The 26,743-nt window shown below is 51.6% G+C and overlaps 2 protein-coding genes across 8 annotated transcripts in view; one reads left to right on the top strand and one right to left on the bottom strand.

Moving 5' to 3' along the window:
• AK8 (adenylate kinase 8) overlaps positions 1 to 15,737 on the bottom strand; it is a 130,459-nt gene extending 114,722 nt beyond the window's left edge. For 2 of the 5 annotated variants that reach the window (XM_087418867.1, XM_087418870.1), the window contains exons 1-3: positions 12,953 to 15,194; positions 7,006 to 7,055; positions 3,908 to 4,021 (exon numbers count right to left, since the gene is read on the bottom strand). In XM_087418867.1, the coding sequence (XP_087274993.1) occupies positions 3,908 to 4,021; positions 7,006 to 7,055; positions 12,953 to 13,157 (369 nt within the window). In that variant the 5' untranslated portion in view covers positions 13,158 to 15,194. Of the gene's footprint in view, positions 1 to 3,907; positions 4,022 to 7,005; positions 7,056 to 12,941; positions 15,195 to 15,614 lie in introns of those variants that run through there. The other 3 variants (XM_004423607.3, XM_087418868.1, XM_087418869.1) reach the window with 3 other exon arrangements.
• SPACA9 (sperm acrosome associated 9) lies at positions 15,008 to 26,711 on the top strand. 3 transcript variants are annotated; one of them, XM_087418874.1, is made up of 5 exons: positions 15,092 to 15,315; positions 21,520 to 21,700; positions 24,208 to 24,410; positions 25,112 to 25,259; positions 26,242 to 26,684. In XM_087418874.1, exons 2-5 carry the CDS (start codon positions 21,557 to 21,559, stop codon positions 26,251 to 26,253), a joined length of 507 nt encoding a protein of 168 aa, XP_087275000.1. In that variant the 5' UTR covers positions 15,092 to 15,315; positions 21,520 to 21,556; the 3' UTR covers positions 26,254 to 26,684. The 3 variants fall into 3 exon arrangements, with proteins under 3 accessions (XP_087274999.1, XP_087275000.1, XP_014637770.1); XM_087418873.1 differs by having other exon boundaries at positions 15,008 to 15,315; positions 25,112 to 26,709; XM_014782284.2 differs by lacking the exon at positions 15,092 to 15,315 and adding an exon at positions 15,883 to 16,471 and having other exon boundaries at positions 25,112 to 26,711.
• The last annotated feature ends 32 nt before the right edge of the window (positions 26,712 to 26,743 follow it).

The raw sequence follows: 26,743 nt of genomic DNA, 5'->3' as shown, positions 1-26,743 counted from the left end.
AGTCAAACAAAAAAGCTGTTTTCAATCGCTAGTCACCTGGAGGCCCCAGCACCCTCAGGGATCTGCCTGCCCGCGTGGGTTTTGTGGCACTTTGCCTGATTCCGGGCTCTTCCATGTCATCAATGTCACAGTGGTGCCCTTAGGAAGGCCATGACTGTGGTTATGGCGCCATTGAGCCCCTAAATCTTGCAGCCTATACCCCTCTTCCCAGCCCAGAGCCAGGGCCTGGATTTAGCAGCTGCTCAGAGGACACTTACTGAGTAAATCAGTTAGTCACCCAAGCCACCCATTACATGAAGCCTTCCTGGCCCCAGATCCAGGCTTGTGCCCAGTTTTATGGTACCCTCGGTCTCTCCCACTGGCTGCTAGTTCCCATGGGCAGGAAGGAATTCATCTGTGGGTCTCCCATGGCACTGCAGGACAGTGCTGGGCACACAGTAGGTGATTGGGAAGTATTTCAGGAACCATCTGAAAATCCCTAAAATGGAGATGTCTTAGTTAACACCAGCAACGTAAGAGAATTCTGTGTAGGGCAGAGACAAGATTAACAGGAGAAAATTAGGTATTTGAAGGTATTATCGCTACTTGCAAAAAGAGCTGTAAAGGCTCCCAATCAGCAGACGATTTAAAGACAACACTCGATGAGAGGCCTCACCTGCGGTCGGCCGACTGCGGCAAGGCCACGCACGGCTGCCCAGACTCACACCATGCCAGCTCTTCAAGACCTTTTACTCCTCGATCGGTCCTGACGTCCCTGCCTTTCATCTTCCCTCCACCCGCGCTTCCTAACCAAGGAACCCCAACAAGACACCCTTGAAAGCACTTCGATGTGGTCTGAAATATGCTGATAATTAGTGTAATGAAACCCAGGAGGAATTTCTCTAAACTCCCTCCTCTCCGTTGAATTTTATAAACCTAATAAAAGCATCTTTAGCCTAGAAATAAGCCTGCCTCCCCCACCCTAAAAAGCTTATCTTCTGCAAAAAATGAGATAACTGCTTCCTTACTAAAACCATATTCCTACCCCAAAAGTTGATGTCCCCCCAAACTATAATCATACACTCCGACTCCTGCAAGACTTCAGGGCAGGACAGGGAGGCATCACTTACTCTCCCCTGAGAGCCCTAACCCAGGAGTGTGGGGGCAGAGGGGGCTCTACATGAAGCAGTTTAGAAGCAGCTCACTGTGCGGTGGCTGACCTTGCTGAATAAGGTTTTCCTCCTCTTCTACCAAGTTGTTGTAATTGGCAAACTTGGGGTTGGGAGTCTGCCTAATTCACACCCCTCACCTCTGAGAAGTGCCCTCACCCTCCCAGGGCCCTCCCAGCCATGTCGGTGCTCCATGGCCTCGCAGAACCCTCTTTGCTCAACCCTCACCAGAGCTGACGGGCTCTTGGGACACCTGACCAGTTGGCCTGAGCAGATCCCCTTTTCTGAGAATGTGGCCTTGGAGCTGCCTCTGTGGGTGGTTTGAATTGAGGACATGGGAACCTGGGAACAGGGGTAGTGGTCATGAGTGGCCAAGAAAGATGGAAGAGAATGGAGACAGAAGATAAAGTGACCTCAAAGAGGCAGAAAGGCCAAGGATGGCTGCCCAATTCTCAGCCACAGAGCCAAGGAGGTGGGTGCTGCCTCCATCCAGGTCCCAGGAGTCACTGTGTCCCCCTTCAGATTTCTTTTTTTGCCCTGCCCAGCCCAGGTGGATCTCTGCTATTGCATCCAAGGGCTGGCCATGAGAGTTGTCCCACCAGCCACCATTCATTGGCAGCCCATGAGGCCTGAAAACTCACTACCAAATTCTTGGATGAACAATGGCCACATGGCCATGTGTAAAGACCTTGCCCAATGAATGTAGATGAATAAAGGATACAAACAGCTCTTAGCGGGAGTCTATGCAGAGACTGGTGAGAAACCTGGGGTTCTTACCCCTACTGGCAGGGCCAGGCCTGGGGCAGCCCTGGATTATCCATTACATAAAATAAGCTCTCACTTGGGGAAGGGGGGCACCAGAGTTCCCACCCCCACCCCACGATCATGCCCATAACTGTTTCACCACCACACTCCACTTTTGTCAAATTTTTTGTAATTGTCTTTATCTGCTGTGTTTGACTTTAAACTGCATTGTTTAAAAACAATTTTTCTTTGGCATGGCAAGTGACTCAAGTTTAAAAGTTTGGTTTGAAGACGTCATCATATAACACGTTTCTGTCTCATGGCATAAGAGTAAAAACAGCTGGCTGGCAATAAACTCAGCAGCTGATGTGTGTGCAGGACCCTTTTTTTTTTTTTTTTTGTGAGGAAGATCAGCCCTGGGCTAACATCTGCCAATCCTCCTCTTTTTTTTGCTGAGGAAGACTGGCCCTAGGCTAACAACCATGCCCATCTTCCTCTACTTTATATGGGACACTGCCACAGCATGGCTTGACAAGTGGTGTGCCAGTGCGTGCCCGGGATCTGAATCGGTGAACCCCAGGCCACCGCAGCGGAGCGTGCGCACTTAACCGCTTGCGCCACCGGGCTGGCCCCATGTGCAGGACCCTTAAACTCTGGATTTTAAGCCATGGAAGGGCCAAGGGGGCACCATAGTGGATGGGGCTTAGGGCACCCATAGGCCTGAATCCTGCCCTGGGCGATCACTTCACCTCCACAGGCTCTGTAGGTCAGAAGACCACACCGCACGTGGAGATCACAAGGCAAGGAGGGAAGGCCTGGAAAGTGCCCGACACACAGTGTTCAGCAAACACAGGATCCTTCAGCAAAAACAGGATCCTTCCTGTTCTCAGCTGTCTTCCCTCACAAACACGAGAAGGCCTGGGTCTCGGTAAAGAACGCCCAAAAGGGCACATCCCTGCTGCCATGGTCTGAATGTGCATGTCCCCCAGATTCATACGGTGAAATCCTAACCCTCAAGGTGACAGTACTGGGAGGTGGGGCCTTTGGGAGGTGATTAGGTCATGAGAGCACAGCCTCATGAATGGGATTAGTGCCCTTATAAAAGAAGCCCCAGAGAGCTCCCTGTCCTCTCTGCCATGTGAGGTTGCAGTGAGAAGACGGCCCTCACCAGACACAGAATCTGCTGGTGCGATGATCTTGGACTCTAGCCTCCAGAATTGTGAGAAATGAATTTCTGTTCTTTCTAAGCCACCCATTCTGCAGTATTTTGTTGTAACAGCCCGAACCAACTGAGATACCTGCTCAAGTTCCAAAACAGATTTTGAAGAAATACTCTGAAGTTTCTATTTCTATTAAAGAGAAACAACATGATCAAGGCCTGTATTTCCCTTTAGAAAACGTCTTTCAAATATAGGGTTGGTGGGATTTTAGAAACAGAACACCCGATCCTCCTGGGATGCTACCCACCATGTGTGAGAGGTGGACAGAGTGGATGGAGACTGACTGAACCAGGGCGGTGGCCCCTGTGCCACATGGCGCCCCAAGTGGTGGAAGGAAGCACCCCTGAGAGGCAGTGCACAGAGAGGTCTTTCCACTCTGGAGACAGCTGGACCACTGCCCTTTAATGCCAGCTCAGCTCTGCACGTCCTGGCACAGGCCAGCAGGTGCATCATCTGTGGGAATGGAGACCCCTGCCCGGCCTGCACCCACTGTACCTGGTTTACCCTAAGAGGAAAAGGAGCAAGCCTGGGCTGCTCCATCGGTACAAAAAGGCATCCTCACTCTATGAATGATCCTTTCTCACCACAAACCCCATACCTCAAAACCACCAGGATACCCGCCCTATTTAAGAATCCTCTCCCTCCTTCATACAGACTGCCTATACGTCATTTTACCCCAGCATTTTCTCTCACTTAATCCAAAGGAAATGGAAACTAGCAGAGCGGAGCAGGTGGATGGGGAGCCTTGGGAGCTCTGTCCCTCTGTCCCCACCAAGCCCCCAGGGCCAGCCCTACCTTGACTGTCTGATAATGCCTCCTGGCATCTGCAGCCAGAGAAGAAAATTCTTTTGCTATCAAGTTCTCCATGGTTAGAAGATTGCTGTTCAGATGTTTGCAAAGCCACATTGCCTGAAGAAAGGAAAGAGGAAAAGAAAATTTTAGAAAAACAATAGTTAAGAGAACTCCATTAAAATACCCAGGTCCTTCCGTATTCTACTAGAAAGGATGGGCCAAAGGGAAGCATAATGATTTCTGGCTGGAAGGAGGCCACCAAGCGAGACAAACCCATAAAGCACTTCCCAGCCGCAGAATTCTGCTTGTATGCCATCTCTTCTTCAACCAGCCTTTGACTTTTTTTTTTTTATAATTTTATTTATTTATTTATTTTTCCCCCCAAAGCCCCAGTAGATAGTTGTATGTCATAGCTGCACATCCTTCTAGTTGCTGTATGTGGGACGCGGCCTCAGCATGGCTGGAGAAGCGGTGCGTTGGTGCGCGCCCGGGATCTGAACCTGGGCCTCCAGCAGCGGAGCGCGCGTACTTAACCGCTAAGCCACGGGGCCGGCCCCCAGCCTTTGACTTTAAATCGAGCTAGAAAACCTACAAAGGGGCTATGCTTTTAACCACCGTCGGCCTGCCTTTTCAAGCCCTGCGGACCGTGAGTTTTCAACTCAAAGTTTTAAAATAGGAAATGCAGGGACAGCACACAAATATGGGTCACAACCCACATTTGATGTTCATTTTTTCTTTTCTTTTCTTTTTTTTTTTTTTGAGGAAGATTGGCCCTGGGCTAACATCTGTGCCCATCTTCCTCTACTTTATATGGGACGCCGCCACAGCATGGCTCGACAAGCGGTGTGTCGGTGCACGCCGGGATCCGAACCTGTGAACCCCGGGGCCGCTGCAGCGGAGCGCACGCACTTAACTGCTATGTCACTGGGCTGGCCCCTCATTTTTTCTTAAAGATTAGGAGATGACATATTTTGGCCAAATGAATGTTTAGTTCATTGATCCCTACTACATATACTCTACAGGGGAAGAATAAATTTTAAGGAATAATGATGCAGTAAAATGTTCTTAATACCAAGATTATACTGATGACCATTTCAGCGTCAGGACGATTCAGAGGGCCCTGCTGGTCCCCGTGCAGGTATAAACCTTAATTCTCTCTGTTCCTTGTGCTGAGAAACGGCAGTGACAATATCAGGAAATAGCCCTTTAGGACTCTTTGAAGGGGTAGGGACAGAGAATTCACCAAAATGCTTGCAGCTGAAAGACCAGCAAAGTGCTGTGGGGCCCTGACCTCATCAGGGAGAACAAAGCTGCCTGCCTCAGCCAAGTTGGAACTTGACAAAAGACAGTCTCTGTGCTCTGAGTCACAAATGAATTCGCTTCATGAATTCTGCCCAGCAAATCCCTGCCAGTGATCAGAGAAGAGCCAGAACTGGGAAGGAAGCAAGGTGGTCCCAGACTGTCGAACGTCTCTGACAAAGGCCCTTTGCCAAAGGAGACGCCTCACACTGAGCGACCCCATTCTGCTTTAACACGGGTCGGTGAGCTCCTCTATGTCGGTGCAGAGGCTACCACCCTAGTTCCCAACGTCAGAATCCCTGGAGTTGCAGTGTCAATGAGCTTTCTGGGCCCCTCCCAGAGATTCTGAATAGGTAGGTCTGGAGGCGAGTCCAGGAACCTGCGTTTTCCAAAGCACCCTGCTAATGCTCGTGATGGCAGGCCCAGGAGCCCCTGGCTTCTAACAGTAAAACAGCAATTTATGTGGGTGGACTGCAGAAAGCAGTGAAAGCGGAAAGCCTGATCCTGAGGAACAAAGTAGAAAAACTGCAGACAGAGAGAGAGACTGACAGACAGATGGACAGATGGACAGATGGGTAGACAGACAGATAAATAGAACAGCTATAACTCCAAAAGCATAGCAGATGCAGGTTATTTTGTGCAAGAATCAACCATCTTAATTCCTCTGCAGAATAAAGCCAGGTGCCAGTTAGCTTGGGGAAGCAGCCTGCACCATCACCCAGGCCCGGGAGGCGCGCTCACAGCGACACCACAGTCATCAAGGAAGGGTTAACAGATGTCAACTGAGCTCCACTAACCAAGCTTTTAAAGGTCAGAAAGAGTTCCATCTCAGACAATTACAATTTTTAAAAGTTTTTGGCACTTAAAGGAGCTTAAAGATTAAAACCACACGTGGAACGAAGCACTGTAGCTGCAGGACAGGGCTTGCCTGCAGGAGCGGGAGAGACGGAAAAGGGTGAGTGAGGTGGGAGCAGGTACCCGCTGTATCTTTAAAGTTGTATTGTCTTTAAAATGGAGAGAAAAATCATCAAACTGAATAAGGCAAAATGATAAATTCCTGTAAAATCTGGGAGTTGGGTACATGAGTATCTATAGTTTCTATGCTTCTCTGATTGGTTGAAACATTTCAAAATTAAAATTTTAAGCGTAAATCTGAAGACTCCACACCAAAAGTCTTTGAAATGTGTATGCTGTTTGACCCAGCACTTCTACTTCTAGAAATTTATCCTAAGTTTATAACGAAGGGTGTACAAAGACAGTGGGCAGGTAGCCATGAGAAAACCCTCGAAGGTATATCCCAGAATGTTAAAAGAATACTTATCTCTGGATGGGTGGGTAAAGATATTTTTGTTTTTTGTCTTTTCTAGCTTTTCTACTATGAACACATACGGACTCTTGCAATAAGAAAATAAGTTAAGGGGCCGGCCCCGTGGCATAGCAGTTAAGTGCACGCACTCCACTGCTGGCGGCCCGGGTTCGGATCCCGGCCAGGCACAGACACACCACTTGTCAGGCAGTGCTGTGGCAGTGTCCCATATAAAAGTAGAGGAAGATGGGCACAGATGTTAGCCCAGGGCCAGTCTTTCTCAGCAAAAAGAGGAGGATTGGCATGGATGTTAGCTCAGGGCTGATCTTTCTCACACACACACAGAAAAAAAAAGAAAAGAAGTTAAGAAGCAGGAGACGGAAAAGAAGAAGAAGAGCTCGGTGATGTTGAAGATCCGCTGAGGTGCAGTCTCATTCCAGCTCTGCAGGATAAATGAGATATTACAGTATTACAACACTTACTATGATACACTTACTATAGTTGTTTTCCCCGAGGCGGGTGGACCTAATATTACAATCTTCGGCACTGTGGAATAAAAAGATTTGAATGTCACCACTCGATATGACAAAGCAACCTCCCAGGTCTGCGGTAGTCCGGGTGTATTTATTTCTTCCCTCCCCAGATTTCAATTTCTGCCAGTGACACGGTTGTTTGTAACCCAGCAGCTCAGAGATGCTCTCACCACAGAACATATTCTCTGTGTTTAGAGAGGTAAGTGATCACTGAGATGGTTTATTTTTCTGTCTCCAAAGGGACATGGACACTGTAACTTGTTTGCTAAACTAATAAATATCAAGAACAATTGGGATTTCAAACACCATAAAGCATTCTAAACAGAGACTTTGTCTCAGGGACACGCTCTCAAATAAAGCTGTATTTTATGTAAATCGACTTTCAAAGCTTTTTTTTTTTTTATATTTATGCCTATTTATTTAGCAAATCGTACTCCTCATCATTTTACAGAGGGAAATAATGGGGAAAAGCCTGGAGTGTATGGGCCAGATTTATAAAACCCCAGATAGGAAAGTCTTTGTTTTCAAGTATGGGCATTTCTGTGCAAATAGAAACAAGTGGCTGCTTGCTTCCGTGTGAGACTCCTGGCTCTGGAAGGTTCTTGGCCCTGCAGAATTCCTAAAGCGGCTACCGGACTATTGAGTAGGTGCTGGCCATTGGGAAAGAAAAGACCAGTATCTTAAAAGGAGCGCTTGAAGGCGTGTGTGCTTGGGTCAAAACAAGGCAACAGAACGTGGTGTGTGGACAGGTGAAGCCTTGCTGATTCCTCCCCAAGTGCCACCTTGCTTGTGTCACCCTCTCCCCCTACCTGTGGGGAGCGAGCGGCACAGGACAGAGGTCGCGGAAACCAGGTCCAGGCCTTTGCCACCATTAGCCTGGCCCCTGACCCAAGGGGCGGATGAACAGATGTGCACTCCATCCCCCTAGAGGCGTGAGCCTCTACTGTCTATACGCAGAGCCCATTCCTGCCAGGCCACTGAGAGGGAACCCCATCCATGCAGAGGACGATGGACGTGCGTCACCTAGTTTGGAAGTGGACCCTGAGAAGGAACTAGAGTGTCCATGTGGCTCACCATTTAATGATCAGCACCCGACACCCAGCCAGGCTGCTTGGAGTTAAACAGACCTTTGCCAAAATTCACAGTACTTTCTCATTTTCAGGGAAAATGTGGAGAAAAAGTTCAAGATAATTTGCTGATTCACTTCACAAATACTCTTCGAGTGCCTCATCCATACTCAGCACTGGACTGCATGCTGTCGAGAAAAGCAGGATGGACCACGGCCCCTGGTGACAAGTTAGTGAGGTAACTGCATTAGACGAGGACTGAAAGGGAGCGGTCACCCTCCATACCCCAGTCTCTGACAAAGGAACTGCTCTCTTCTCAAGGACATGAGGAGTTGGACACATGTCATGGCTTTCCGCTGCTCCCAGGCAGAGTGCCCCCCAGGCTATGTCCAGAGTCTGAGCTCACCTCACTGGTGAAGATCAGGACACAGTCCCAGAGAAGGCAGTCTATTCTCTGCTCTGGGCCATGTAATCTGGGGCAAGGCCTTCCGGGCCCCCACCTGGATGAGAGAAGCCACAGTAGGTAGAAAACACTGCTTACAGGATGGGTCTGGAAATGAGGTGGCTTTGGGGACACTTGGTCAGGTGACATGATGAGGGGGATTGGAACTTCCACGGGGTGCCATGGAAGGTTTGGGGGGAGGGGCAGCATTAGAGCAGCAGGGAGGGAGGTCAAGGGCAGAGAGACCTTGTACAATGAAGCAAAGAGCTCGCATGGACCGTGGGGAGAACGCCTGCTTGCGAAAGCCAGAGTTAGGGATTAGTTGGGGGACATGGGTCTGGCTCATGTGCCCACCGCCCCGCTGCCTCTGCAGGGCTCTACGCACAGGCCTCCACTACAGTTCCTCGGAACGGGGGCCAGACCCAACAGGGCTCAGGGCCTGCGGAACCCCAGGAGAAGGGAGATGATCTTGACAAGAGCACTTAGGCAATGAGTTGACTCCCAAGTTGTGTATTCTTCTTGACAAAGTTACAGGGCTCGAAGGCTGCTGGGGAAACCCTCCCCTTCCACGCTCCCTTAAGTAGCACCCAAATTGTACACATCTATGAAAACGCTTTAAAAGGGGAACATCCACGGCCTTTCTCCCACCTAATTTCTTGCACACATTTATGTGATTAATTTCAGTTTCTTAAAATCTAACACCTTGAAACTCCAGCCCTGCTCATGAGTAATTATTTATAAACAGTGTCATAAAAGGCTGCTTGACTGCCAAGAGTAATCAACTTCTTCAAACCACTTCAAAGGAAATCAAAAAACCTTTCCATCCACAGATCCTTTTGAGGTTTAAATAGGAGCATGATTTAAAATTCACAAGAAAACCCTTAGGTATTGGAGCTCTAATACACAGCTTTCTTGGACAAACGTTTGATAAAAAACGAAACATACCATTATACATACCATTGCCTGCTTTAATATTGCCCAGGGCTACTGTAAATGCTCACTTTGTACTAAACCTGCTTTTCTCTCGGAGAAGGGGCTGCCAGCCAGTGTGCCAGTGGCTCCCCTCATTCCCTCATGTGCTCGCTCACTGGGATGAGTCCGGAGCCTTCTCTCCGTCTACTCCAGCCACTGGCCATGTCACTGTGTGTCACAGTGAACCGCTGCCCACCCAACACCCATGCCCAGTAAGCAGAGGGTTGAGAGCCCAGCTTCCAGGTAACACAGGGCCTGGGCTGACATGAGCCCAGGGCAGCGGAAATGCTCACTGGATGTCAGGGGACCTCTCTGTGCCTCCTGTCTTCTTGCAGAACACGCAAAGTTTGGATTAAACTATTTACAGCTTCCTCCCACTCCTAGAAAAATCACAAAAGCATGGTCTTCTCCCCCGCCTCCCCACCTCCCCCGTTTTTGCTGCACTTGTCAGTGGAGGCCTGGGGATGAAGAGGGAAACCCACAGATGTCCCTCTCTGCTTTTCATGTAAGCGGTTGGGACTTGAGCCAAAGGGCAAAGGTGTTCCAACATCCATAAGAACTGCTAGTCCAAGGCCTGGGAGTCGGGGTGAAGGGCTGTGGGAACAAATCAACCCCCCAAAACAGTGGTTACTGGGATCCAATGACTCTATTCCCTGAGAGCATCTGGGCCAAAAACCTTGACTCCACCTATTCAGGAGGACAGACTGGAGCTCAACGAAGCAGGTCTGATTCTTCGCCCCTGCATGAGAGCAACAGACCAGGTGTTACATGGAGCAAGGAGTAAAGGGTCCAGTGAGGGCAGCCTTGGAAAGCCACAAGACCCATGAACGAATGGAAAGAGGTGCTAAGGAGGGTGGAAGGAGGGAGTGAAGGGAGCAAGTAGGAGGCAGAGGTGGCTTTAAGGCCAGCGCTCAAGAGGACTGTCCAGCAGATGTCGGCCTCACTGCATGTAAAACTGGAACATGAGGTTTGAACTTAAAAACTCTCGTGAAGTGGACACTGAGAACTATACAGGTTGGGCCGGCCCTGTGGCTTGGTGGTTAAGTGCGCGCGCTGTGATGCTGGCGGCCCGGGTTCGGATCCCGGGTGCGCATCGAGGCACCACTTCTCTGTCCATCCTGAGGCCGAGTCCCACATACAGCAACTAGAAGGGTGTGCAGCTATGACATACAACTATCTACTGGGGCTTTGGGGGCAAAAAATAAAATAATCTTTAAAAAAAAAAAGAACTATACAGGCACAGAGAGGAGCAAGATCAAAACATAAAGGTGGAATCTCGGGCCGGTCCCGTGGCTTAGCGGTTAAGTGCTCGCACTCCAATACTGGCAGCCCGGGTTCGGATCCAGGGCGCGCACCGACACACCACTTGCCTGGCCATGCTGAGGCCGCGTCCCACATACAGCAACTAGAAGGATGTGCAGCTATGACATACAACTATCTACTGGGGCTTTGGGGAAAAAATAAGTAAATAAAATTATTAAAAAAAAAAAAAAAGGTGGAATCTGCCTCAAATTTCAGGCTCATGAATTTCTAGCCAGGGAGACTGGCTAGGTTTTGAGGTTCAGGGTTTAAGAACACACAGCATGGCACATACGGCCCTAAGCAGAATTTATCAAACCAGCAGCATGAAGAACCATCATAACCCAACTTATCAGAGTTCAAATGGTTACATTATCATCAAGTACAATTTTTAATTTAGAAAAATCTCATGCGGCTTTGTACAAGTGGAAACCCGCCATCGCAGTGCCTGAGGCCCTATGGCAGCGTCAGGACCCGGTCATTCCTTTGGCGGCTGTCACTGACCAGTCATCACGGACCAGGCCAGAGCTTCACCGCCTCCATCTCAGTTAACCAAACACGCCCATTTTACAAATGAGGAAACTGAGGCCAAGAGAGAGCAGTTATCTCTCACCGCCTCTTTACATTTTAGCAGAACTGGAGGTCAGTGCACTGAAGGGGCCCTGGCGGTGGGATGGCAGGAAGCGAGCACTTCACTGACCCACACCTTTGCTGTCCTTTTGCTTCTGCTCTGCTCTTACTTTAAGTTCACTTCGCTCTGCTGCCTTTATTTGGTGGTGGCAATACAAGAGAGTTGAACATGGGCAGAAATGCTCCTAGCAGCCCTTAGATAAGAGAGCTTAGCAACCCGAAGCCCCGTCCAGCCTCAGGGCTGGGGGGAAGTGGGAATGCAGAAACATCTTCCTCCTGTGAATGGAGGGCCAACTGGTGAGGCCTGGGCGGTGACCTGCAGTCTGTAGCAGGACCACCAGGAAGGAAGGTGCCTTAACACCCATCCTGCAGACGAGGTGAACCTCCCACCGGCGCCAACCAGAGGACGGAGTGAAGAGTGAATCACACCAGGAACGCTAGAAGGCAGGGTGGACAGCTCCAGAAGGTGGTTCTCCTGTCCCCACCCCACCCCCGCCACAGTCATGGCTCTATCTTCACCTGGGGCATAAGGGCTTACAAATCAACGCCAGTTCTCAATCCTGCCTAACTAGAGGCTCAGAAAAGGGCACTGTGGCGCGCTCTTTGAACCACCTTGCTTAGGTCGGTGAAATGGCATTGGGACCAAGAAGTCCCTCACTGACGCAGCCAAGCCTGAGACTACATAGGGACCTGCGGGCAGGGCACGCTGAAAAGGCCAGGCATGCCTGGTGCTAGGAATCGCTTCTCTCTTTATTTTATTTTATTTTTTTCTCTAAACTACTTAGTGTCCTTTCTCATCTTAGGCCTCTGAACCCCACCATGGGGCATTTCCGGCCTCCGGCCTCCTCAGCTGCACCTAATGCTAATTTCAGTGGTGTGCTGGTAGCTTCTTCAAAGCAGCTAATGCTCCAATGAAAGAAACATCAAAGCTCCGAGACACCAGTTCTCCCTGACAGCTCACACAGGATGGGAACGATCCTCCACTCGGCAAATCAACCATGGAACGGAGCACCTCCTCTCCCTCCTGCCACGTTCCATGCTCTGGCCTTGGGTCTGGCCAACCTGTACAAGGGCCAAGGTTTGGGGAGTTCTGGAACTCATTATCAGGGGCTGATAATGAGACCATCAGGAAAACCCAAATGCTGCCTGTCTAGGTAGACCAGAAACCAAATTTACAACTGACAAGTAATCACAGAGCTTGAACCCAACAGGTGACATCAGCTGGGGCACGAAAAAGCATTAATAATTGATTCCGTGGGCTATTCTGAGGTTTTTATTTTAATAACTTGGCAACAGAATTTTTATTAGTCGTGCTCCAAAAGAAGTTAAGGTATTTTTCAATTAACCACCACCCCAAGGTGTCAAAACCCTTCTCTACCCTGTTCTGACCTCCCTTTAGACACAGGGAGGATAGAGTGGCTCACAGCTGTTCCCAGGAGGAGGGGAGGGGTAGGGGAGGGGAGGGGGACAGGGAGAGGAGGGGACCCACCGAGTGCTCACCGTTATCGTTGTCTAGTTGTAAGTGATTAATCATGAACGGGATGGGGTCCTTGGGCTGGTAGATCAGGAGTTGCTCCAGCATGTTCTGCGGGCACAAGGCAGACGTCCAGGTGGTTAACACCTGCATAGGCACCCAGGACCCTGGCTGAAGTGGCCCAGCATCCTGGGCACTATGGATACTGATTATGGGACCTGATCTCTCCATTGCACCCCACCAACCATGCCTTCAACTTGGGACCCAGCCCCTGCCCCAGCTGGCAACTGCTTCGGTCTGCATGAGCAGAGGCATGAAGGAGGGGCCGTGTGGGTCTTGCTGGGGAGGCACCTGGAGAGAGGCAGAGCTGGAGGGACTGTGCCCCTAACTCAGAAGCAGGTAGTCTCAGGGCCCTCTCCCCTCAGTCTCTTTGTGCTTCCCAGAGCAGCCTTCTCTCAGATCTTCTCATGCACCATGCTCATTCATCCTTCAGAGCCTTAGCAAATGCTGTTCCCTCAGCTTGAACACTTCTTCCTCAGTCCTCAGGTCTCAGTGGAAACATACCTTCCTGATCACACTCACTAGGTAAATCCTGTCATATGCTCCTGCAGGCCCTGTGTGTCCGTTATTGCATCACCCCTGTCCCAGTGCCTGGCACAATTACAGTAGGTGCCCAATGCACAGGTCTGCTGGAGGACATGGCCATCACTGCTACCTGTGTCCCTCCAGGGTAGGACAGAATATTTACCAGCTGAACATCTAAATAGTCCTGGGATAGTCTGGCCACTTAATTCCATGGGAAAGCAGCTTCCATGGTTGCAGAACAAAAGGCACAGAAATGAACCAGGTAGACGATAGAGCTGGGCTGGTGCAATAAGGTGGATCCTTCAGCCCTAAGAACAAGCAGGGAGGGGCTTTAGCTCTTTGGGGGCAGAGGGGGCATGGGGCAATAAAAAAGCACTGAACTGTGAGAAGTCCCAGCTCTGCTGCACATCTCACCAGCAAGTCCCTTCCCTTATCTGGGCCTCAGCTTCCCTGCCTATAAATGGCACGGCTGGACCAGATCTCTACTCGCATATCACTGGTGAGATGGTGAGATGATTTTAGACAGTTCACAGATGAACGCTTTCAATTTCACTTTTAAATAGTTGCATGTCTAATGTGTATTAGAAAAGCTGGTACATCGAATCTATGATTTCAAGGATATTGCTTGGGATGAGATAAAGAAACGTTACTTAATTTTTAAAAAGTGGGTTGATTTAAAGAAATGATTAAATTAAAATGGAAATGTGGTGGTGGTTATATGACTCTATACATGTGATAAAATTTCACAGAACCGTACACACACTGAAAAACTAAGTGCAGGTAAAAATGAATGAAATCCAAATAAGGCCTGCAGTCAATAGTATTGTACCAATGTCAATTGCCTGGTTTTGACAATGTACTACAGTTATGTTAGATGTTATTACTGGGGGAAGCTGGGTGAAGGGTAATTTTCTAACTTCCCATGGGTCTAAAATTATTTTAAAATAAAAAGTGTAAGCATGGTAAAAACTATGGAGGGAACACACAAATGACTAAGGACTGGAGATACTGGACCAAAAGCTTTCTCAGGCTGCTCCTTCCAACAATCGCTGTGAGATACACCAGCTTCTCTAGAGCTTCCCACAGTGCCCCAGGAGCTGACCCCGTCCCGCCCACCAAACGATGACTTATAACCAAGCTAGCCACTTTCTTTAGTTAGATTGGCCACTCGGTTTTAGAAATCTCTCTCTCTCTCCCACCATCAGTTAAGTCTTCCCAAAAGAAGCATATATTTGCTGGAGAGATGGAGACTCAGGTTTCTTGGCCTGAGCTCTGCTCTCACGTGTGCAGGTTAGAGGCTCAAACGACCACAGGGGTCAGCACAGTGGTGCCTCTGGGGATGGAGTGGACCCTGAGGAGACAAACGCTGTAAAACTGGGCTCCAGCTTCCCTTCCGCCCTCAGAACCTCTGAGTGGCTGCGAGTTCTTCCAGTCCAGCTCCGGAAAGCCTTTACCTCCAGGAGGTGCAGGAGGGAAACCTGGAGCAAATTCAGGGGCAGGTCTCCGCCTAAGGCCACACAGGGAGCAGGAGACCAGTCAGGTCAGGAAGGCGGGATGAGAGCTTGGGAGCCGCCCAGAACTCCTGGCCCTGAGGTCAAGAGGCCAGGTGGGAAATGCTGTCCAAACTACAGGGCAGCTGTCCCATGGGGGCGGCCATCTCAGGACAGGGATGCGACCTTGAACTCGGACACTCCCCTGCTCAGAAACCAACACTACGGACAGACTGGGAATGGTCAGCGCCGGATGAGTCCCCTGAAGACCAGCTCTTGCAATCCGGCATTTCACACATGGGGAAGTGAGGAAGGTAAGGGACTCGTTCCAGGACATCGAACCGGCTGGCGCGGAGCCAGGACCAAATCCTGGCCAGGATGGCGTGCCCCCTTTCTTCCCTCCAGGGTCCGCCGGGCAGGGCCAGGGGGCGTCTTCAGATCCAGGGATCCCTTGGGGTCACGGCGGCACAGGAGTCGACACCCCAAGCTGGGTGGTCCCGTGGTAACAAACGTGGCCCCCCAGCTTCGGGGTCGCCGGCGCGCACCCGGTACCGCGACAGAGGTTCCCGGGCCGCCGCCCGGTGTCGCGACAGGGCGGGGCTGCCCGCGTCACCTGCATCATCTCGAAGATGTGGTTCGCCTCTCCGTACTGGGACATTTCCGGGGGGATGTGGTGCGGGGCGGTGGTCGCGTCCATGCCGCCGCGCAGCTCGGCCGCTCCCTGGTGACCGCGGTCGCTAGGGGCGCCGCTGCGTCATCAGCGCGCGCAGCTCCCTGGTGACCGCGGTAGCTAGGGGCGCCGCGCCGCTACGACATCAGCGCGCGCCCGCCCGCCCGCGAGACTGGCGCTGGGCGCGGTCTGGGCTCCTCGGCCAGCGCCCCCTGCCGCCTGGGGCAAGCGCTTTCCTCGCCGCGGCCTCGCTCTCCCCTCTGCGCGTCTCCGCGGGGCACCTCAGGTCCCTTCCAGCTGTGGCTTTCTAGGAGCAGAGGTGCCCTTGGTAGGGGCCCCCCTGTGCTGAGACACCCGACAACACCCCGAGGGCACGTCGGCCCCAGGAGCTCCGTGGGCCAGCCCCGGCTCGGCTCTCTGGGCCTCAGTTTCCTCATCTTTAAAATGAAGAATAGATGTGGAGGAGGGCGTCTGAAGAGGGAGGAGCATTCAAGAAGAGGGCCGAAAGGCCGAGGGTCCCGCTGGAAACTCTCCGTCCAACTTGCAGCGTCGGAGCCCCAGGAGATCCCGCCGCCCGCTCCGGGGCGGGGGGGGTAGGGCGGGGCTGCCACGTGACCCGATTGCTATAGCACCTGCGGTAACAATCCCCGCCGCTCCCCCACGCCGACCTCACCACCCCACCCACGCCGCCTCCCAAGCCCTGGGAAGCCCCCACCCCCACCCCCGGGGCACCAGACACCCACAGAGGCACTCCAGCTTCAGGGCGCTCTGGGAGAGAAGGCCGCTCTAGGACAAGCAAGGTTAAAACAGGCCGGGAGCGGGCCCCCCAACCCCGGGTTCGGAAACGGGGAGGTGGGGGAGTGGAGAATGTAGGGGACCGCCGCTGCTGCCCCGGGAAGGGGATGGGGTGGGACGTGGTGCGGGGGAGGGAGCACTGCGAGCCGTGTTAATCCCAAGTGGGACGAGGACAGCCTGGTATCGGATGCAGCGCTGAATTGGGAACTCTAGCTCTTGTCCGTTGCTGTTTTTAGTAGGAGCTACCGTTTTTGAGCTTTCTGTGCTATCAACAAAACTGGTGTCTGTGTACCTTATGGAGAGGGAGTATGGCATAGTCAATACAGACAGCCCAGAGTTCAAATCCTGCTCCCCCTCTTTGTAGCTGTGTGAGCCTGCTCTGTCTCTTACTTTCCTCCTCTTTGGAGTGGGGATTATGGAAGGATTCCATGAGCTCATATATCTGAAGTATTAGACAGTAGCTGGCACACAGTAAGTGCCCAATACCTAGGGGCCACTATTAGTCATATTATTTCGTTTAATCTTTGCACCAGCCCTGAGAAATAGGTACTTTCATTCCCATTTTACAGATGACAAACTGGAGGATCAGAATGGTGAACAGTTGTTGGCTGAGTGACTTTGGGCAAGACATTTCACCTTTCTGGCCTCTTTCCCCATCAGTTGTTGATCTCGAAGCATGAGAATCAGAAGGCCCCTGGAAGAGCTTCTAATCCAAACACCCTCATTTTACAGATGGATAAATTGAGGCCCAGAGAGGGTGAAATTCTTGGCCAATGTCACTTGTTAATCCAAGGCACAGCCTGGGCTGGAACTAGGCATCCTGACTCCTAGCCAAAGCCTTTCCACCAGCCCCCAGCCTGGAGACAGGCCCTCCAAGGGTAAAAGGCTGCAGTTGTGCCTCTCCCCCTCAGAACTGCTTCTTCAAAGTGTGCACACCTTGGTCGGCTTGTCAAACCCAACTGCAAAGACAGCTGGGGAAGAAAGGGAAGCTGCCTCCCCTGAGCAAAGAACACAACAACTGAGCCAGCAATTTGCACTGGAGAGCTTCAGTTTGCTTCCTGGACATTTCTGAAATGACTTGCCTTTCTCCTCATTTATTTTAAGCCGTAGGCGCTTTTCATACCATGATTTAATAATCTTTAGCAGCCTGGAAAAATACAAATCAATTAAAACCTAAAACCTATTGGGTAATCATTTTTCCCTTCCTCCTCCCCCAGATGGAGAAGTGCCTGCACCCTGTGCCTTTCATCCAGACTAATTTGGCTGGTTCAAGGGACGATCACTTTGGATAGCTTATTACAGCTTCTCTCACGACATTCCTGGCGTGCATGTCACAAGTCACTAGGATCAAGAACCGAGTCAGTTTTGCTCTCAGCGGCTCCTGGGGCCACCAGCCGTGGTAGTGCTATATTCCTGGAGAACTTGGCAGCCCTGGAGGGCCCCCCGAGGGTGGCAGGGAGCCAGGCACCCAGGGCAGCCCCCTGAATGCTAGTCCTCCTTGCTTTGGGATGGGGAACAGTCTTGTGGGAGTGGAAGCGAGGCCCAGGGCTTTAGCTAGAGCATGACCCCTAGAAGGGCTCTCGCAGCTTTTCAGGCCCTTGGTATTCCTCACCCACCCACCCCCAGCCACAGTAAATCTGAAGCCTGGCATGTTTGTCTCTAAGGACCATCACAGAGGGAGGGAGGGAGGGATCCAAGTTAAGAGCCCAGACTTAAAGTCAGGCAGAGCTGAGTGGGAAACCCTGGCTTGCTTACTTCCTAGCGTGTGACCTCAGCTCCATCATCTGTCATGTAGAGATAATCATGGTACCCCATTCTAGGGCTGTGGCGAGGACTTGAGATAATGCATATCCAGGGTTTTCCTAGAGCCCCATCAAGTAATTTGCTGTTATTCGGAGGATTGGGGTGAGCTGTCCAGGACCTTGCTGAGGACTGGAGCCCTGCCACTCTTGCAGACTGTGGAGTGCCTCGTTCCCGACATCCCCATCCCACTTCCCTGCTTCATCCTCTCTAGCAGTGCCTTATCTAAACCACTGTTCATTCACTTATCCTTACCATCCGCCTCCCACTCCGAAAGATAAGTTCCTCCAGGGTAGGGAATCTTGTCTGTTTATTCAATGCTGTGGATAGCCCAGCACCCAGGACAGTGCTTGGCATGTGGTAGACACTGCAGAATGAATGAATGAACATGAGTGAATGCATGAAGTGCTTCTTACCCCCTTTGGCCTTTAGTAGTTCTTCTCATAGCTTTGCCTGACACTTGGGGTCCCTCGGCCTTACCCTCCCCCCTGCCTTCTGCACTTGCTCACAATATTCCCACATCCCCACCTCCCAACCTCTAGCCCAGGTCCCACCTGCTCTGCCTGCCTGCTCTCCACCTCTCTAAAGCCTGCCTTCTTTTCCAGCCTGCCCTCCTCTGCTTCTCTCAGGGTGCACACCATGCCTGTTGTGGCATTCCCCCGTCCTCGATGCACACTGTTGAATCACAGTAGCTTTGATTGCTCCAGGCTCTGGGCTCCACACCTCAGCCCTGCCGTCTCGTGCAGTGCAGGTTAGGACTGAGGCTCCGAGATGAGCAGCTTGACCAAGGCCAGCAAGAAGTGGCGGAACCAGGATTTGAACCCAGGACTGTGTGATGCCAGAGCTTGGGTTTTTAACCACCACCAGCCCCAGCTCTGAGCGTGATGGGGGAAGCCCAGGCTAACAGTACACACTTCTCCTCCTCCCTGAACTGATGTGCCATGCTTCTAGGTCTTCACTTCCCAAGTCATTTGTAAGCCTGGGCTTGAACTACGGTGAGGCACTGCCTCGGCACAAAACTTAAGGGGGTGGGGGGCGGCACCAAAACCCTCAGTAACCAAGAGAAATAATATTTAAATGCAATATCTTAAAAAGTCAAAATTAATGCAAAAATCCATTTAGAATAAAATATCAAAAATGTAAATAAAGACAGGATCAGCATTGCTGATTTTTCCTTTTGTATCAGGCTTCAGTATGGCAAGGCACAGCACTGTACCCAATCCTGTCTTTACTTACAATTCCAATATTTTGTTCTTTGTGGACTTTTTGGTGTTCACTTTTATGTTTTAAAATAGTGCACTAAACATTCTTATCTGTCTTGATTGCTGACTTTTCTGGCGCCTCCTTACATTTTGCACCCAGGTGAATGCCTAACTCTCCCCGCCCTAGTCCAGGGCCTGGTAAGCCTGTCACCATGGGAGGCACAACAGAAAAATGCCACGCCCCAAGTTTACCGCATCTGCCATTTCTGCCTCTGGGCAGGGGGTGGGGGCCTTGGCTGTATATGGGCCCCACTGCATCCCCACACCCATGCCTCCCCTTCCCACTTGCCTACTTCAGGTGGAGGGCTGAGTGGGGAGGAGGTTGAGCTGGAAGGACGCCGCTGCCTTGCCTGGCCCTGGACCAGGCCTGTCCCCCGTGGACTGCGGCTGCTCTGTTGGCAAACATAGGTGCTATGGCTCCCAGGGGCGGCCTCAGGATGCTGCCGCTGAAGCGTGCTCCATTATATTTACAGTAGACCCACTGGGGTTTACGGGGTGTGATTGTCAGGGTCCCTCCTGGCACAGCTCCTTTATGGCAACCTGTGTTTCAGCTCCCAGCCCAGGACTGCAGCTCCATCTCCCCAGCCCTCCCCAGGTTCTCTGATTTACGGCTCCCGTCATGTCGTGGAGGCCATCTTCTGGTCTGTTCTTGTGTTTCCTTTCATCCTTGATGCCGTCTCCTCTTGCCATAGAGATGACCTCCCTGCCTCCAGCCCTGCTCTGGGCTCAGGAGCTGAGGGAGACACAGCAGAAAGAAATGTCTCCCGGCTCCATCCTGGTCTTGCTTCTCTCCACCTGGGGCCTGCCAGGAAGCCTGGAATGTGTCCTTCCCCACCCCGTCCTTGCCAAGTATTCTGGCCTCTTCCATTTGCAGCATCTCATTTGGACCCTACCTCACGCAGCCTCCTCTGACCCCCGCTCACACGGGGCATGTCCAAGCCTGGGTTCTGTGTGTGCTGGTGCCTCGTGGTGGAGGGGCAGCCGGCTGTGGCAGATTTGAGGATGCTGGCTAGACATCAGGAAGCCTGGGACCTTGGGTGTCTCCAGCACAAGCTTGCTGTGACACCCTGGGCCTGTTTGCCCCAGAAGTTAAGGGGAGTTGACCTACTGAGGTCCCTTCCAGCTCTAACATTCTATAAATCTGTGACCTGGAGCATTTGGCACGTGCTCAGCAAAATTGTGATGTCATGGAGGGCAGAACCCACAGCCTTCTCTGTTCACAGAGGAGATTCTAGACCCGTGGGACCGCCTGGATCACACCAGGGACAGTCTGCGAGGAACCAAAAGAGAGCACTCCCTGTGGCGTTATTGTTTCCAATCAGGGTCATTCCTGCAATAACAGGGGAGGCAGGGAGGAGTCGCCATCTGCCAACCCCTGCCCTGGGAATGGGCAAACCTGAGATCAGGGCTCCGGGTCCAAGCACACAGCAGGGAAACTGCGTCTTCTCAGACTAGACAACCAAGTGCTGACTCTTCCCCTGCTTAGCCCACGGGAAAGAATCTCTAGACTTTCCCACTAATTGCAGAGTGGCGGATGTTTTAAAACAATTTGGTCCAAACGGATAAAAATCACAGACTGTACATGCTGTGGCATGTTCCTTGATCCCAGCTTTTGCTGACACCACAGGGAGGCACTGGAGGCCGTGTGTGTGTGTGTAGATACCTCTGAGACCAGAGAGCTTCTTGCCCACAGTTGAGGGAAGGACGTCACATTTCATGGCAAAGGGTATGTCCTTGGAGGGTAAATGACTTGGGTCAGGCTCAGCTCTGTCGTGGACAGCCTGGGGGATCCTGAGCAAGCATGCAGCCTCCTAGGGCCTTGTTTCCTTCTCTGCACAATGGGAATGAAACAGTCCCTGCCCCCCAGGGTTGTGGGGGGCTGCTCAGCGCAGCGCTCCACCAAGAGGGGCCGTGGGCATCCTTCTTTTGACTCCAGAGCTGGATCTGCGGTCTGGCCCCTGGGACCTCATGGCTCTCCTCTTCCTCCCCAGATTCATCTTCTCTCCTAAATGACCACTGAGGAAGACAATGAATGAAGTGAAAGAATCCCTGCGAAGCATCGAGCAGAAGTACAAGCTCTTCCAACAGCAACAGTTCACCTTCATCGCCGCTCTGGAGCACTGCAGGGAGAATGCCCATGACAAGATCCGGCCCATCACCAACATCGGACAGGTCGTGCCTCCTGGGCAGACGGGTGGGTAGGGCCAGGGTCTCGGGGACCTGCCAGACCCAGAGATTCCTGCATAACACCAGGCCCAGTCCCCTGGCTCGACAGATGAAAAAACCTGAGGCCCAGAGAGGGGAAGCACGTTTGTGCCAGGATCAGTACTCAGATCCTAAGTGGTGGAATGAGCCATTCATTCATTCACTCACCAGATATGTGAGTGAATAACAAAGTGGTTAAAAACATGGGTTCAAGACTTATCCGGCCAGCGTTCAAGTCCTGGCTCTATCACATGCCCCCTCTGTGACCTTGGGCCAATGAGTCACCTCTCTATGCCTCGGTATCTTCATCTGTAAAATGAGAGAAACAGCACACTCCACCTACGGCTGTTATGCAGATTTAGTGAGAGCCTCCGCAAACCACACTCAGCCCATGTCCGGCATTGTCTGCCAGGCCCTGGCTAAGTCCTGGGGGTATAGTCAAGAACAGGTGTGCATGGTCCCCGCTGTCGGATTCCACGGGGTTTGAGGAACTCAGAGTGCCCAGCACATTGCTGGTCTCATTGGCAGATGCTTTTGTTTGACTTGCATCTCCTCATGGATTAGCTGCTACGTTGGCTCTGCAGGACTTGGAGCCCTCAACACCCAACAAGCCTTCCAGGAGCTTATGGGCTTGACCCTCAGTGCACTAGGCCCAACCATCTCTGACTGAAAAGACGCTACCTGCAGAAGAGTCAGGTTGTTGAAGGCTAACCGCTCTCAGGGTGGGGTGTAAGTGGGGACCAGGGCTCAGAACTGCTCAGGAGAAGCACATAGGGCCAGGGAGAACAGCAGCCCTTGCTGGCAGCACCCTTCAAGAAATTATTTTTTCTAATTTTTGTAAAAATTTCAATTTTTTAACTAGAAAAATTTTAAACCTACAGTAGACAAATACCCATATAACTTTCACCTCAATACATCAATTTGTAATATTTAGCCAGGTTTGCGTGCTCTCTCCAGACACATACGCTCTTTCCCCTGAACTATCTGAAAGTAAACTGGCTGCATCCTTTTTAGCCCATCCCCCAAAGGCTCAGACTTCAAGGGCACTGGACAGGTTTTCAGTTACAGGAAAGAGCACCTGAGACCCCTCACCTCTGCTCAGAATCTACATCAGTGCTGAGTGACCCTCTCCCATACATAAGGGTGCGGCCTTCGTGCCCTAGCTTCAACGAAGGCTTTTGGTAAACAATGGCCCCACATTTTGACTCTCCATCTGAAGTGTTGACTCTCAACCCCCAGGCTGCCCTCCCTGGACTAGAGGTATCCAAAGGTTACCTGCACACACGCCAGGTAGCCCAGTGATGCTGCTCTGTTGTGGTTACACCATGGTGTAGGTTCTTCCCCCTTACAAAGCTACTGTACTTGGGAAGGAACCACTTCAGATCATTTGGGAAGACATCCCTTAGCATCAAAAAGGCAGCTGGTAGCAGCAGGAAACCTCCGGTTTAGACTCAGAAGTTGGGTGCTAGAGGAGGTAGGTGATGCCCCTTCCACTGGGTGGTGGAGACTGTGAAAGGGGTCAGTTACTCCTGCCTGGCCCGGAGCCAGGTCCTCCCCAGCACAAAGTCAGGCCTCCCACCCCTGCCCGACCTCGAATCCAGTCACTGAATGGTCCCGGGTCACCGTGGAGAGAAAGAGCCCTGACCCAGGCAGGATCCCCATTCCCCCCAAGGAAAGCAATGAAAGTAAATGAGCTGTATCACTATTCTTAGCACCTTTTATGACTTGATTCAGGAAAGGTTTTCCTACTCCCACATCTAAAACACCTTCATATGTGAGGGCTAGTTTTGTTTTTGGTGTTTAAGCCCTTCATCCTCCTAGCTGACTTTTGTCGATGGTGTGAGGTAGAGACTACATTTGTTTCTCGTGTGGATCATCATTTTCCTGAGCTCCACTTCCTGACTTATCCCTCCTTTCTCTACTTGGAAACATAGGACAATGAAACTACAAAGGATTCTAGTTCCTTCTGTTTGCTCCTCAGTCTGGGTGGCCCAACCCAGCAGTGGGTCCTCTAAGTGGGACCATGGCATGAAAAGTCAGGGCCCAGCCCTCTTTGCTTAGGTGCAGGGGGACTGGTGAGGGGTAGGGGCCCAGCGCCATTGAGCTGGGGGTGAAATCCAGCTTCACCACTTCAGTGGTGCCCAAGCAGGTTATTTCACCTCTCTGAGCCTACAGTATTCATCTGTAAAATGAGGATTTAAAAAGGTACCCAGGGTACCTAAACCCAGGGTTTAGGGTGAGGAGTAAGTGAGATCAGGCCTGCAAAGCATTTTGCACAGTGCCTGGGACACTTAATGATGTCAGCTGTATATACGGAGTGGTCTGTACATTCACATCCATAAACGTTAACGGCATCTCCCCCGTGACTCTGGAAGGGTGGTAGGAACAAGGTGGTTGCTCTTGGATATGTGCCCCATAAACCAGCCGGGAACCACGTTGGTGCCCCCCAGCTCACGTCACGCTGGCCTTTGCAGGTCCAGAGCTACATGGAACACCACTGCAACAATTCCACAGACCGGCGCATTCTGCTCATGTTCCTGGACATCTGCACGGAGCTGAGCAAGCTCTGCCAGCGCTTCGAAGCCCTGCACTCGGGCACCCCGGTCACCAACAACCTCCTTGAGAAATGCAAAACCTTTGTTAGCCAAAGCAATGACTTAAGCAGCCTTAGAGCAAAGTAAGTCCCTTCTGGTCCTGTTTTGAGGCCTCACTGTGTGCATGTAGGGATGGGGTCGGGGACAAGGGCAGGAGAGGAGGGGTCCTGGAGGAAGAAGCAGGCTTTTGTTCAGAGGGCAGGTAAGTCTGAACTGATAAGTCACGTGGCTACTGTCCACTGATTTATTGGAATGACTCTGACCCAACAAATGGTTTCATTGAAAATGAGGGATCCTGAGGCCCCAGACACAGTAGGACACAAACCTCACTGGAGCTAGCATGCGGCAGAGGGAGGGGGGCTCAGAGAGCAGTTGTTCCCAGAAGCCCACAAAGAAGCAACATGTCTGGAGCCCGTTCCCACGGCGTCAGCACCACCAGTGTGGTTCCCTAACTCTGAGCCCTGGGGAGGCTGTTTAGATACTAGGGAAGAAGAGTCAGAGGAATGAAATAGCGTGTTTTGGAGCTGTCACAGCAGGTTTCCACAGCCCCTAATCCAGGTTTCTACAAACCGCAGGCAAGTGCTTCGCACCTCCTGCCTTTCACACCAGGATTACCTGGGGCTCTCGGCCCCTAAACCTGCTGACCCACAATGTCCCGAACAGAGCTGGGCATGGTGCACGCACAGTTCTAAAGCCTCCTGAGGGGATTCTGATGTGCCATGGGGATTCGAGACCCCGGGCGAGTCCCTGAGTGGGGCTCACCGGCCCTCCTGCCGCCCTGCAGGTATCCTCATGACGTGGTGAACCACCTCAGCTGTGACGAGGCCAGGAACCACTACGGAGGTGTGGTCAGCCTCATCCCCATCATCCTAGACTTAATGAAAGAATGGATCGCCCACTCGGAGAAGCTGCCCCGCAAAGTGCTGCAGCCTGTGAGTGAGCCCCCGGCATGCCAGGAAGCCACTGGGGCAGCCACTCGTCCTTCCCAGACCACAGGCACCCAGCCTTGGTTAAGAAAACACAAGTGTAGGCAACTTACAAAAGACACCCTCAAACCCAGGGGGAAAGACAAAGGATGTTCTAAACCTCCCTGGAGACCACCTGGTGGGAAACTGTAACTCAGCCGGTGACCTGCTGTATCCCCTTCCCAATCCCGCATGTGAGGTGCTTTGTTACTAAATGTGGTTTCCACTGCTTGATCTATTTTCATTGGCGCCCACAGTCCCTGCCGCTTGTTAACCCCAAAGGGGACTGCCCAGTATATTAGTGAGAACTTCTCTCCCGCTCTTGCTTTAACTTCTAACTTCTTCACCTCTGAGCGTCAGGCTCTGTGCTGATGAAGAGGACCCCCACTTACAGTGTTGTGGGTAGAGGGTGTCCTGGGAAGGCTGGTAAAGCGCTAGGGGCACTGCCTGCCTGCCCAGGTCCTCTTGGAGCTCTCACCCACCACTCTGCCAGGCCTGTCCACACTGCAGGTCCAGCTTTCCAGGTTGAGCCACCTTATCCCAGAGGATGGACAACTTTATGGCATTGGGAAGGGAAGAGGGGGAGAAAGCTCCTCTGCCTTCACTCCCAGGGGAGACCGCACAGCTGTTTTCCCGCCGCGGCAGCAACTGTAGGAGAGGAACTGCTCTCTGCTCCCACCTCCCAGGAGGCTGAGGGGTCAGCATGCTGAACTTGCTCAGTGCGCTTAGGTCTCTGGACCAAAGCCCAATGGGAAACGAACCTGCCTATCTTCTCCTTTACTTGGGAGAGGAACACGATGGGAGAAGCTGGAAGAATTCTGATGTTGTGGCTCCTGTACAAGGACAATTACCTGATTTTCACAACATAATTGAGGCCCACACTTTGTAAAATGTGTCACTGGCTTCTGAGCTTGCCAGAAGTACTGACTGTTGGTTTTTCCCTTCACAGGGGGCGACTTAGCTTCTGTGTTCTTGCTTCCTCGGGGGCGACAGTCAAGAATAAAATGTGTTCTACCGCCTCTCTGCCTGGCGTGGTTTCCGGGGACTCATCCCTTAAACTACATTTATTTTAAGATATCAGAGGACATTGGGCAGTAGCCTCCCAAGCAAAACAACTAGCAAAGAGCAGCCACTATAGACAGGAGTACACCCAGCTCCAAAAGATTTTGCTTGGAAGAGGTTCGTGTCAAAGACCTAGAGAAGGCCAGCACAGTAACTCCCTGTATAGTTAGAGACCTATTTAGACGAGAACATCTGAATTTTCTAGACAAAATTAAAAACTGCCACCTCTGAGTCTTCGTCTTAAAGGATCTGCTTCCTCCATTAAAATGGGCAGAGCATACCGATTTCCAGGGGCAGCCAGGCAGGGGCAAGCAGTTGAAAATCACATTGCAAATGGAGCTCTTCATCCCTGGTCCTTTCCCAGCATGCCTCAAGCAAGAGATGGTAAG

This window comes from Ceratotherium simum, chromosome 29, assembly GCF_057802395.1.
Source record: "Ceratotherium simum simum isolate JZ-2026a chromosome 29, ASM5780239v1, whole genome shotgun sequence".
Taxonomy (NCBI): Eukaryota; Metazoa; Chordata; class Mammalia; order Perissodactyla; family Rhinocerotidae; genus Ceratotherium; species Ceratotherium simum.
Note: the sequence above shows the minus strand (reverse complement) of the source record. Positions and strands in the feature narration are given on the sequence as shown.